At 44.4% G+C, this 13,396-nt stretch overlaps 1 protein-coding gene across 1 annotated transcript; it reads right to left on the bottom strand.

Moving 5' to 3' along the window:
- Window positions 1-334: 334 nt before the first annotated feature.
- On the bottom strand, window positions 335-4,158 carry LOC110721714 (trihelix transcription factor GTL1-like). Its single transcript, XM_021900907.1, has 2 exons — window positions 3,547-4,158; window positions 335-3,015 (listed from the first exon to the last, which is right to left on the bottom strand). The coding sequence occupies exons 1-2, from the start codon at window positions 3,882-3,884 to the stop codon at window positions 1,101-1,103; spliced, it is 2,253 nt and encodes a 750-aa protein (XP_021756599.1). The 5' UTR covers window positions 3,885-4,158; the 3' UTR covers window positions 335-1,100.
- Window positions 4,159-13,396: the final 9,238 nt, after the last annotated feature.

Raw genomic sequence — 13,396 nt, 5'->3', positions numbered from 1 at the left:
ATATATCATCAGAGATATCAGACGGCCCAAACTCCCAAGCTTAACTAAGTCGCCACCCATCAAACGAGGTTTATGCCAAAGTCAGCTCACTCACTCTCTCTCTCTTACACTCATACATAAGCTTTGCTGCATATACGGCAATCATTGGTGAATCAAGTAAATACTAGAACTAGTACCATAGGGAGTACTCCTTCCGTCTTTAAAAGTTTCACTTAATTTGAGTTGGGTTGAGGTTAGGCCTTATTGTTTAAAGTGCTAAGTGTATAATGGGTTATGTTCATTGAATCGGAATATAAAAAGTGAATTAAAAGTAAAATTGAATGAGAATTTGGTGTAGTATAACAATTAAGTTCATTTGATAATAAGAAAAAGTACCAGTAAATTAACCGGGATTACACATTTATACACCCCCACAATTTAATCAACAAAAATTGAAAATGCAATAAAGAAAAAATATATTGAAAGAAAAACACAAGGAGTACTCTCTAGTAGTCTCTTTATTCCATTAAATTCCTGTTTTTTACCCATATACCCATTTTTTTTTATCCCCACAAACAAATCTATCACTCTATTTTTCCCTCTCTTCCTCTCCATTTTATTTATTTAGCAAAATAATAAATAAATTATCAAAATTTAAACAAAGAACCAAAAAAAAAAAAAAAAAATTACTGTCCCCCAAAAATAATAGCTTACGGGGTATTTCCTGAGTCTTGCCCCCTTTTTGACAATTGCTCTGGCCCGACCCTTCCGTCTCGAGATGTAACCCGACCCGACTTAACCAAACCCGCTTCGCCTCCCGTCGACGTCTTCCTTTCTTCCATGATCTGACCCACTTGGATATTACATGATAAAGATTATCAACTCAAGTGTCACTAACACCCATAAACGAACATATATGTATAACTTTTTTTTTTTATCCCCTCTTGATTTCAAAGCCCAACCCAAAATAAAAATTATCCCAAAAAAAAAAAAAAAAAAAAAAATCCCCATATTTTCATGCTTCCCAACAACCAGTTCCCAAATTTTAATTTTAAATTTTTTTTTTTCTTCTATCCCATCTCTCAACTTCTCTTTGATTGCTATACCATGTAATTCATCACTCACTCAGCTGTTGCGGCGGTTCGAGTGGCGGTAGTTGAGGTGGTCATTGAACCTGCATTGACATTATTATTCGCCACTATCTCATACCCACCACTTCCTTGATCATCATCGTCCTCATCATCCATGTCGTCCTCGCTTTCGTCTTGATTCTCACTCCCTTGATCCTCCATTGCTTGATCCTGGTGCCCTTGAAGCGGCCATTGCTGTTCGGGTTGTGCCATGATAGGCGCCATTGTCGTGGCCGGCTGCTGCTGCGCTTGCCCATAGGTTGTCAATGGTGTGGCATTGGTGGTCGCGGGATTGATTTCCATTTTGTTGCGCTCGCGGTAGAGGGCGTCTAATTGATGGAAGTACGGACATGTTTTCGAGTCCTCGGGTCGTTTCTTGTTGCTCTCCTTCACTTTCTTGAAGTACTTGTTGATGTTTTCCCACTTTTCCTTGCATCTTTTGGCGTTTCGGTTGTACCCGAGTTTTCTCATGGCTGCCGAGATCTCCTCCCAGAGCGGGCCTTTTGGCCCGTTCTCTTGGTATTTTTGATCAAGGTTGGTACGGAGATTGATCAATGCTTGTACTTCGGCTTTAGGCCATCTTGATGAACTTGCTTGGAGGAGATTCTCACCATTGGTCGACTTCTGGAAGTCACCGTTGTCGCCGCCATTGTTTGTATTGGCCACCACCAATGCTTGTTGTAGCTGAGGTGGTGTTTGCTGAGGCAACTGTGCTATTGTTTGTGGTTGAGGTTGAGTTTGTGTTGGCGATGCCAATGATACTTGACTTTCAGGTACATGAATTTGTGGTTGTGGTTGTGGTTGAGGTTGTGGCTGTGATTGTGTTTGTTGCAATACTTGTTGTGTTGCTGGTTGTGGTTGCGGCTGTGGTTGTGACACGGGAGTAGGACTAACAACGGGAACCGTAGCACGAACCTGGCCACCTTGAGGTTGGGTTTGAGGTTGTGGTTGAGTTTGGGATTGGACCGGTAAGGGCAGCGGAATTTGCTGCTGGTCAGAAAGCTTTTGAAGGAAAGAGATAAGAGCGGCATCTTTCGCCGCAGCCATAGACCGTTCTTGAACAAGAATATCATGTTCCCGATTCAATCTAGCCATCTCTTGTAACTTCCATGCTTCCTCTCTAGCAACCCTATCATGCTCCCGTTTCTCGACCGCCTCAAGAAACCTCTTCTGTAACTCCTCTTGCTTATCAATCACTTCCTTCATCAACTTCTCAAAGAAATCCTTCCATTTCCTCTTCCTCTTCCTCCTCCCCATTAGCTCCTCATCCGACGATGTCGATGAAGACGACGATTGAGTAGCCGATGGGGAAGACGGATTCTCCATCTGGATCGACCCGTGAGTCCGGATCCCCATTGTCTGCTGATGCTGATGCTGATGCTGATGCTGGTGCTGATTCTGATTCTGATTCTGACTCTGATGATGTATCACCTGCGGCTGCGGGTGCTGCTGCGACTGCAACTGTGATGCCTGATTTGTAGGGTTATTAACATTCATTTGTTGTTGTTGTTGTTGATGATGATGAGGCAGTGGACTAATACAAGTAGTGTGAACTACACTTATTGGATGGGGGCTTGATGGAACAGTAACACTAGCTGGATTAGTACCAGCTGGTATTACCATTGTGACCGGTACCGCCGCTTGCGCCGGCCCTTGTGATTGACCACGTTGTGGTGTTGCTGTTGCTTGACCAACTGGTTGTTGTGGCAATGGTGGTAGTGCCGAAGACGCTGCCATTGACAAATGGTGCTGTTCTAACGCCTCTAATTGCTCAAAAAATCGATACGTCTTACCGTCCGCCTTACCGGTTCTCCCGTCTTTCGTTCTCTTGTGATACTTGTATACATTCTCAAACTTCTCCTTGCACTTCTTTGCGCTTCGATGATATCCAAGTTCCGCCATCTTTCTGTTAACAAATCAAAAGTTAAATTAATAATTACATAAATATATAAATAAATAAATAAATTGCACCATATCATACACAAATCTTAATTCAACACTTGCCAATTAATCAAATAAATATATACTTGTATGTATAAATATGAATGAATCTTATTATAGTAGCATATGATTATCCCAATATGGAGTACATTTCGAAATTATTGCACATAAAATTAGGAACTAAGTGGCTCTAAATTTCAGTGAACAACCAATTTGCATAAAGTTCTAAAATGAAAGAATCCCAATATATATTCTAATAAGTACAAAATTGTACTTGGGAAGCTATTCTAGAAATTCGAAAAACATGAGAAGTAGAAGAAGAAAAAAAATAAAAATCACCAAATTAAATTAAAACCGATTAAAATGACATGACTAATCTCATAAATAAAATGAGATTATTATCATTATTATTTTTATTTTGATGTTATATTTATAGAAGTTGCAATAATAATTGGATGAAAAAAGATGAAAAAAAAAAAAAAAAAAAAAAACTGACCTGGAAACTTCTTCCCACAACGGACCTTTGAGGGAGGAATCACGAAAAATAACATCCATATCAGACCTTATCTTAAGCAAAGCAATAGTTTCTTGTCGAGGCCAACGGTTACCGCCAGTGCTCCGGTCATTTTCAAATAAATCTCCACTACCACCACCACCTCCGATACCGATACCGCTTCCGCTTTGAGTCTTCTCCTCATCTTCCATCCCAGTGCCCATAATTGAGGCGTCCGGTGACGGTCTCACAACACCTTCACCGACTCCGCCTTCGGATTCATGTCCCGAACCACCTCCGCCGTCACCGGAGCTTCCTATTAAGCTTGAGGTCCCCAGCATGTATTATGATGAGATAATCTTTGTATCAAATTTAGTAGTATAGTTTGAGTATAAGATGATGAATGAGATGAGAGAGAAATGGTGGTGGTGGGGAGATGAGAGAGAAAGAAAGAAAAAAAAAAAAAAAAAAAAGAAGAAAGAGAGAGAGTGCTATTTTTGCCTGCTGCTTGGAGGCTAATAGCAATACTACTACTCTCTCTATATTTTTTTTTATTTTTTGTTAGCTGAATTACAGCTAACAAAAAATAAATATAAATGAAAATAAAATTGAGTTAAACTAGCAAACAGGAGCAAAGGAGAGAGAAGCTGGGGTGATGGTGAATTCAAGGGTTTTATAAAGATTGAGTTGTCTTAATAATTTTTATTTTTCTTTTTCCTTTTTTTTTAATTTTAATTTCTTGTGGGGATCTGGCTGTCTGAATTAATTTTTTTATTTTTTTAAAAAAAATTAATTTCTTTTTTCCATTTTTTATGGTGTGGTTTCTTACTTTTCTTTTTTATTTTTATTTTTTCAGCTGTTGGAATCTTCACTCTTCCTTTCTTAATTTCTCTCTCCTCCTCTCTCTCCACTCTTTTTTTTATCACCTTATAATATTCACCCTCCATACGACCTACCTTTTTCATTTATTTTTTATTTTTTTTGAGATGTGAATGAAAAAATGGGGCCGTATAATTATTATAATTTCTGTATTCATATACGATTTAAATATCTTTGTTTAAAAAGATTACTTCATAAAGTATTTGGTATACGACAATGTATGTACATGGTATAACAAAATTACTTTAAAGAATTGAATGAGAATTTTCCATTCACACTCAAACTAAATTGAATTGTGTAAGATTTCGATCTAATATAACGTATTTTTCTTGTTTATTATAAAAGGAAATAAAACTGATTAGGGGATTTTTATCCACCAAGCGCCGTTTGACAAGTGGACCAACCAGGTTCCGCCACGCGTCCTCCACGGACCACTTAAGACACGCCACGTGTCCACCCATGCCAAATGGGACAACCGGCCATCAAGGCCCATTTCAGTCTAGAAGCCCGATCGGCCCTAGGTTTACCTTAAACCTAGAGAGTTGCACGCTTCCCAAGGCTATAAATACTCGATTAATCCTCATTAATCAGGAGACCGAATACATTACGGAACACACTAATAACCGGCTGATCTCGCTAGCAAAGCAGATTACCTACATTAAATACTCTCACCTAGAGAGACCTTATTACTTTAATTTCTGTATTAATTACTCCTTAATCAGGTACTAACTTGACCGTTGGAGGCGGAGCTCTCAGGAGTCTCCGTTATTTTGCAGGTACAGGCGTCCGGTTCCAGTCTCGGAATTGTAACTCTCCCGCAGGACATCAGAAAACCCCGAAACATTTGGCGCCGTCTGTGGGGAGAGTACTTCAGAGATGGCATCCAAGTCTGTACCGACCCCAGAAGAGAGGCGTCCCCTAGACGACCCTCAAGACCATGATACCGAAAGTGAATTTGAAGTTGAAACTCATACAGCTCCAGACGGGACCCTAAGGGCCCGCCGTACCCGTCATACTGAAATAAGGGAACGGGAGTATCTTCAAACAGGAAGCGAGCCAGCAGGCGCACCGCTTGCTCGGCAACAGCCGACTGATGGGTCTGCTCCCATCACAAGGAACGAACTCATGACCTTCATGAGGGGATTCAAGGGAGAGATCCAAGAGTTGATCAACAAAAAACCGCCTGCTTCAGTCAAAGAGCAGGCGGCCAAAAAACCTTCCACTTCACTGAAGAGGAAGCCAGTTCAAGGGCGAGAGGCGACTCCCCATCCTAAATCTAAGAAGCGGGAGCCGTCTGCTCTTGATTTCACAAAACTCCGTTATCCTACGGGAAATAGGAAACCGGTTCGTCATATTCAGGCGGACGGGTCAAAGCAAACGTTCACAGATGCTCGGCACCTGCTAGAGCAGAAGAGGAGTGACCGATTATCAGAGTCGGCTTCTACTTCAAATTTTCAGGACAGTTTGCGAAATGCCTCGATGAGGCCAACTCAGTCGTACCATGAGAGTCAGTCAGGCGGCACCTCCCGACAGTCTGGCTTTCATAGTGCGCAGGCGGTACCAAATTTGCCATTTGTGCCGCAACAACAATATTTTATGCAGCCACCTCCATTTGGTGGACCTGCAGCAAAAAACGTCCAACCTATGGACTGGCAGCTACGGCTGCTTAGACTTGGTGAACAGCCGTCGGCCTTCTCCAAGGAAATTACTGAAGCCGCTCAGCCGGCCAAAGTAAAAAATGTTTTAGTAGGCGCCTATGATGGCACTACTAACCCGGAAGACCATCTGATGGCATTCACCAACCTGATGTACCTTCAAGGGTTGGATGATCCCACTTGGTGCAAGTGTTTCCCAGCAACTCTCAAGGGAATTGCACAGCAATGGTTCGGCAACCTGCCGACTGGTTGTGTAAACAGTTTCAGGACGCTTGCTTACTTATTTGCCTCCAACTTTGCAATGAACATCCCTGCGAAGAAAACGACCCTTGATTTGGGAACAATTCAGCAGGGTGAAAAGGAGGGGCTTCGTTCCTACATCAGGCGGTTCAACCTGATGAGAATACAGATTCAAGGGTTACCGGATGAGGTAGCTTATACTGACTTTTTTAGAGGTCTCAAAGACGGGTCTACCTTCAAATTTGATTTAGTTCGAAAAAGGGTGGCGACTCTTCAAGAGGCCTTGATTGAAGCAGAAGCCTATATACAGGCGACTGATCTGTGTACAATGAAACAGTCGGACGGGAAGAGGTTCGACAATAGAGAAGGACGACAGAAACAGTCGTCCAACAAAGATGAAAAAAGAAAAGGGGTCTGGGCGGCTGATTCCTCTAAACAGCCGGCCAAGAAGAAAAAGGAATTCAAACCATACTCCCCAAAGTATGTGTTTAACAAGGATAACCAGTTTATCCTAAAAGAAATAAAGGGACGGCTCTCAATTGAGAAACCGCTCCCATGAAGGGTTCTGCGAGCAACCGGAACCAGGACAAAATCTGTGCTTACCATGATGACGTTGGTCATCACACCAATGACTGCATCAGTCTCATGCGGTACCTAGACCGCTTGGCTGATCAAGGTGATCTTGACACTTATGTCAAGAAATCTACGGGGAATACTTCCTCAAAAAAGCAGTCGGCCAAAAATAATCAACAGGCCGACAGTTCCGATACAGATGATGCAGTTGTCTACACCATTGCAGGCGGCTTCTCAGGAGGCGGCCCCACTATTAGGGGCAACAAAGATAATATAAGGCGGTTAGATGTAAATTCTGTTCACCAAGAACGACCGTCCAAATATACATTTCCTGAGATTGTCATCACTGAAGAGGATCTAGGAGGAATAAGGGGGCCGCATGACGACCCTCTCGTTATTGAATGTAAAGTGGCCAACCAGAGAGTTGGTCGAATCCTCATAGATACTGGGAGCTCTTCAGATCTCATCAGCAGCAAATGTCTGTCAAAACTGAAATATCAGACGGACTGCATACATCCGGCCTCCCACCCTTTAAAAGGGTTTGGAGGAGGAGTCGTCCACCCACTGGGACGAGTTGATCTACCCGTCCGCCTGGGCGAAAAAGGGGAAGGACGACACATGGTAGTCCGATTCCTAGTTGTAGAGGAACTCTCTGCCTACAACATGATTCTGGGTCGCCCAACCCTGAATAGTGCCAAGGCTGTTATAATCCCGTCACTTATGCTGCTTAAGTTTGAAAGGGACAATGGAACAGTCGGCTCCCTAAGGGGAGATCAGAGGATGGCCCGAGAGTGCTATCTCTCGGATGTCAAACCCACTGCTAAGGCCACTGGGTCAAGTGGAGAAAAAACAGACCTTGACAATGTCAAGGAAAGTGCGCCTGTTCAAGAAACAGGCGACAGAAAAAGAAAGGCGTCCCAGACAGAGTCCGCCAGAAAGGCAAGAAAATAGCAATCATTGGCAGAGGACCGGCCGGATGAGTTCCGCCCTCAGCCGGCTGGTGAGCATACGGACCTGATATTAGACGACTCCCGCCCTGACCGAACAGTCAAAGTTGGGACGACTGCTCTGAGAAACCTTGGTGATGACTTTCACAACCTGTTGAAAGAATACAAGGACATCTTTGCATTTGAAGTCCATGAAATGCCAGGCATTAGTCCTGATCTGGCAGTACACAAACTCGCTGTGGATCCGAAAAAGAAGCCGGTACGGCAAAAGAAGCGGAACCATGGTGAAGAAAGAGGTCAGGCGGCCGCCACCGAAGTCAAAAAATTACTTGATGCAGGGTTCATTCGGCAATGTTACTTCCCAGATTGGGTTGCAAATGTGGTACTTGTTAAAAAGCCGAATGGCACCTGGCGAATGTGTGTAGACTACACAGACTTGAACAAGGCGTGCCCCAAAGACAGTTACCCTCTGCCCAAAATTGATAACCTGGTCGACTCAACAGCCGGCCATGCCTTGATGAGTTTTATGGACGCCTATTCTGGGTTTCATCAAATTCCTTTGTGGAAGAAAGATCAGGAGAAGACGGCCTTCGTCACTGATCAGGGATTATACTGTTATACGGTCATGCCGTTTGGTCTTAAGAATGCCCCGGCTACATTCCAACGAATGATAAACACAGTGTTCTTTGATCAGATTGGGAGAAACGTCGAGGCATACATTGATGATATGATTGTTAAGACTAAACTTCAGAAAGATCATCTGACGGACCTCCGAGAAACTTTCGCCACACTCAGGCGGCACCATGTCATGCTCAATCCCAAGAAATGTGTATTTGGAGTTGAGTCTGGGAAATTTCTCGGATTCCTTATCAACCAGAGAGGAATAGAGGCGAACCCTGAGAAGGTACAGGCGGTCGTTGACATGCAGTCGCCTCGTACCGTCCGAGAGGTTCAGAAGTTAACAGGTTGTCTGGCGGCCTTGGGAAGATTTCTAAGCCGATCAGGCGACAAATGCCTATACTTTTTCCAGGCAATTAAGAAAAAGGCAAGGTTTGAATGGGGGCCGGATGCTGAGGCCGCCTTCCAGAAATTAAAGGTTCACTTGCATTCCTTGCCAAGGCTGGTCAGCCCTTTGCCCAAAGAAAATCTCTACATGTACCTGGCCGTCTCTGATCATGCGTTAAGCGCGGTGCTCCTTGCTGAAAGGGACGGCTGTCAACTTCCGGTCTACTTTGTCAGTCACGTACTGAAAAATGCCGAGTTGAGGTATCCCCTAGTGGAGAAATTTGGTCTTGCACTCTTCATGGCTGTTAAAAAATTGAAGCCCTACTTTCTGGCACATGCAGTCGTCGTGTATACCGACCAACCGATCAAACGGCCCCTTACCACCATGGAGTCCTCCGGACGAATGATCAAATGGGCCATAGAAATACAGAGTCTCGAAGTTACTTTCGAGCCTAGAAAAGCAGTGAAGGGGCAAGCCTTTGCTGACTTTATTGTAGAGATGACTCGTCCTCCTGACTCTCAAGTTCCAGACCAAGTCTGGAAGGTATATGTGGACGGAAGCTCTACTTCAAACGGTTGTGGAGCAGGCGTCGTATGTCAATCTCCAGAGGGCGACAGGTTCGAGTATGCTCTACGCTTCAGTTTCCAGGCTTCAAACAATGAGGCAGAATATGAAGCTTTACTAGCCGGGATCCGCATGTGTAAGGCGGCCGGGGCAAGGAAAATAGACGCCTGTTCTGATTCACAACTGATAGTGAGTCAGTACAATGGCGAATACGAAGCAACACATCCGGCCATGATCAAATATTTACAGGCGGTCCGACAAGCAGTCGGCTCCCTTGAGGATTTCCATCTGATCCAAGTACCGAGATCAGAAAACAACCAGGCAGATGCACTCTCGAAATTAGCATCATCCGCCTCCTCCGATACTCCTCGAACTGTATTTTGGGAAGTAATGGAGAAGAGAAGCATCGAGGAAAATCCTATTGGAATTCTAGACAGAAGCTCAACCTGGATGGATTCAATCAGGGCATATCTGACAAACGGTACACTGCCGGATGATCCTCAACAGGCGGCATCACTGAAAAAACGAGCCTCCTGTTTTGAAATGATACAAGGGGAACTGCACAAGAGGGGGCACCTTCAACCCTTCTTAAAGTGTGTTACTCCTGAAAAGGGACGAGAGATACTAGATGATCTTCACTCTGGTTTCTGTGCTTCCCATATAGGTGGTAGGATGCTTGCTCAAAGGGCAAGGCGGCAGGGCTACTTTTGGCCTACTTTGGAAGCAGATGCAATGGAGATGGTGAAAAAAATGTGACAGGTGCCAAAGGTTTGGCAAATTAATTCACCGTCCGGCTACTGATCTCACTACCATTCACAGCCCACTACCGTTTGCTAAGTGGGGCATGGACATTCTGGGTCCATATACGCCTGCTACAGGCGGCAGAAGGTATATACTTGTTGCCGTTGACTACTTCACTAAATGGGTAGAGGCGGAGGCTGTAAAGGGAATCAAGACGAAAGATGTAATTTCATTCATTTGGAAAAACGTCATCACTCGGTTCGGGGTTCCCATGTCTATGGTTTTTGATAATGGTCCCCAATTTGAGACGCCTGTTCTCAAAAGCTGGTTGGGAGACCAAGGAATTGCACACTACTTTGCATCTGTCGGTCGTCCACAAGCAAACGGCCAAGTAGAAGCCTTTAATAAAATCATCTCAGACGGTCTCAAGAAAAAGATTGAACGAGCAGGCGGCCTATGGGCGGATGAACTACCACATGTTCTCTGGGCCATTAGGACGACTGAAAAAGGGGCGACTGGAGAAACTCCATTCCTCCTAACTTATGGTGCGGAAGCTGTTCTTCCAATAGAACACTACGAGCCGACTCTTCGAGTAATGCTATATGACGAAGAGGCAAACTGGGAAGCTATGCGCCTGGCATTAGACTCACTTCCTGAAAAGAGGGGCAATGCTGTTTTGCGCCATGAAATCTACCGCCTGAGAATGACTAGATCATACAACAAAAAAGTGCACAGGCGTCCACTCAAAGTAGGGGACTTTGTACTTAGAAAAATGGAAGCAGTTGGTAGGGCTAACGAGTCTGGCAAACTAACTCCCAACTGGGAAGGACCCTACCGAATCTATGCGGAAGTCAGGGACGGTACCTACCGTCTGGAAACACCAGACGGACAACCGTTGCCTCGAACTTGGAATGTAGATAACCTTAAGAAATATTTCTTTTGAATGATGTAAAGTAAAGAGCTACTTAATAAAGTTGGCACTTACTATTCAATTTTGTATTACGAGGGGCATGCCGTCTGTACCTTTACAGTCGGCTACTCTCCATTGAGTTTTTTCACTCTATCTTCAGAGGGGCATGCCGTCTGTTCCTTTACAGTCGGCTACTCTCCATTGAGTTTTTTCACTCTGTCATCAGAGGGCATGCCGTCTGTACCTTTACAGTCGGCTACTCTCCATTGAGTATTTTACTCACAATACTTAGCTAAAAAGATTAGGGCCTGGCCGACCCTGTGCCTAACAGGCGGCTACCCTTCTTTGACTTAGCACCTACGTTCACCAAGAACTTACCAAGGCCACCGGCCGAATGATCAGACCAGGCGCCTAGTCAACTGATCTAACTTTTAAAAAACTAATCCGACCTGTCCCAACATTATAGCAGGCGTCCGGCGGCATCCATTCGGATGAAATTCGTCGCAGAGAGCAGCTCCCTTTTGGGTGGAACATTGTTCTATAAAATAATTACACGGCACCTATACGACTGTCCCAAAGGGCAACCACGTAGCCGTTTTTGAGACAAGGATAACTCTATCACTAACCAAACCAGTGGTAGCAGTTGACATCTGAGTCAGATGACCGCCTGTATTACTTGGGATAAATGCAGGGGGTACCTATTGAGTTAATAGCCAACAAACATTGGCGAATCAAGGGGTCTAGCCGGTCTACGCCGCCTGGTACCTCTACTTCTCAAACAAAAGTGACGGCGACTGAGTAACTCCAAAGTTAACTCATAGTCACTCCTTCAAATTTGGTATGGAACCTAAAAAGTTTGAGTCGTCCGCCTGTTTTATACAAACAAGGGCACTCGAACCCCTATTCCTACTGGATAACCTATTGAGTAAATAGCCAACAAACATTGGTAAATCAAGGGGTCTAGCCGGCCTACGCCGCCTGATACCTTTACTACTCAATCAAGATTGTGACGAAGACTAAGTAACTCCTATGTTAACTTAATAGTCACTCAAACTTAGTACTGAGCCTAAAAGGTACGAGTCGTCCACTTGTTTTTTAATAAACAAAGGCTCTCAACCAATACTCTTGCTAGGTTAACAAATAACAAATTAGAGGCCAACATTGGCAATAAAGGGAAAACAACCGGTACCCGCCGCTTGTTTTCCTACTTAAATTCCTTGGCTACTTGGTAATTCTATTTACTTGGTCAAATTGAATAAAGAGTTCGAATACCGATTGATTAAATGGCCGACTGATCATCTATCCTGGAAACAGACAACCAGTCGTCCAGGGGCATAGGCGGCATACTTACTATTTGTACCTGTCTTAACGTTCGGCCATACACAACAGTCTGTCTAGTGAGCAAATTTCAAATACTTAGACAAATTTGAACAAAAACAAAAAAATTTGATTAAAATGAGCCGGCCATAAAAGACCAGCAGAATATTCAAACCCGGCCCCCTGGCCGGGTAATTACAAAGCAAACGGCACGCAGGCCGTGAAAAGAAAAAATATACTTAAAGCTTAAGAAGGGGGCAGTTCAGTATCAGCAGCAGCCGCCTGGTCAGCACTCTTCTTGCTGGACTCGGCCTTAGCTGCATCATCTTTGATGCCTTTACCCCCAAGTGGCACAAGCGCCACAACCGGCTCTTCCTCCTCCAACGCAACGTCCATCGCCTCTTCTTCAGCAGCCGCCAGGATCTGTTGATTATATATTTCCGAACACTGGCGGTACGTTCTTTCCCATGAGGCAAAGTCGGCACTGGGGAACAGTCGTTCCCAGGTCATGCGTTGGATTTGGGCGGAGTCTTCCACCATCTCCCGGACGAGCTCTTGTTTTTCTTGCTCGGCCTTGTCCGAGAGCTCTTGGGTAAGACTCTTCTCCTGGTTCACCAGGCGTTCTTTTACGTTAGCCAAAGATTTCTCCATGGCTTCGTAAGAGTGCATTTTTCTGACGAAGGGGCTTCAGCTCGGCTTTAAGTTTGGTGACGGTCCCCTCCAGCTCGTCAACCTTCTTTTTGGGCCGCCTCTAGCTGAGCCCGAACAGCGGCGGTCGCCTGCGCCTGATAATAAAGAAGATCAATGGTCAGTACTTCATTTTGGGCAATTTGAAACATTGCTTTATCACAGCTGGAGGCGGCCATAGCCTTTGCGGCCTTTACCTCTTTGTTTTTCCGATCAATCGCTTGCGAAGGCTGTTGACTCGGAGCAGGGCCTAAGTACAAAGAAAAACAGGCGTCAGTTTCCAATCATAAGGGTTAACAGGCGTCCTGGGAACTTCAAAAAGGGTATACCTCAG

The sequence above is a fragment of the Chenopodium quinoa genome, unplaced genomic scaffold (genome assembly GCF_001683475.1).
Source record: "Chenopodium quinoa cultivar QQ74 unplaced genomic scaffold, ASM168347v1, whole genome shotgun sequence".
Lineage (NCBI taxonomy): Eukaryota > Viridiplantae > Streptophyta > Magnoliopsida > Caryophyllales > Amaranthaceae > Chenopodium > Chenopodium quinoa.
The sequence above is the reverse complement of the archived record's forward strand: the minus strand, read 5'-3'. Positions and strand labels throughout refer to the sequence as shown.

Excerpts from the sequence above, each read along its gene's own strand:
- LOC110721714 (XM_021900907.1), bottom strand. The coding sequence starts at position 3,884 with ATGCTGGGGACCTCAAGCTTAATAGGAAGCTCCGGTGACGGCGGAGGT. Across the intron at positions 3,016-3,546 it reads TTGTGGGAAGAAGTTTCCAG|AAAGATGGCGGAACTTGGAT; the intron begins GTCAGTTTTTTT and ends ATTTGTTAACAG.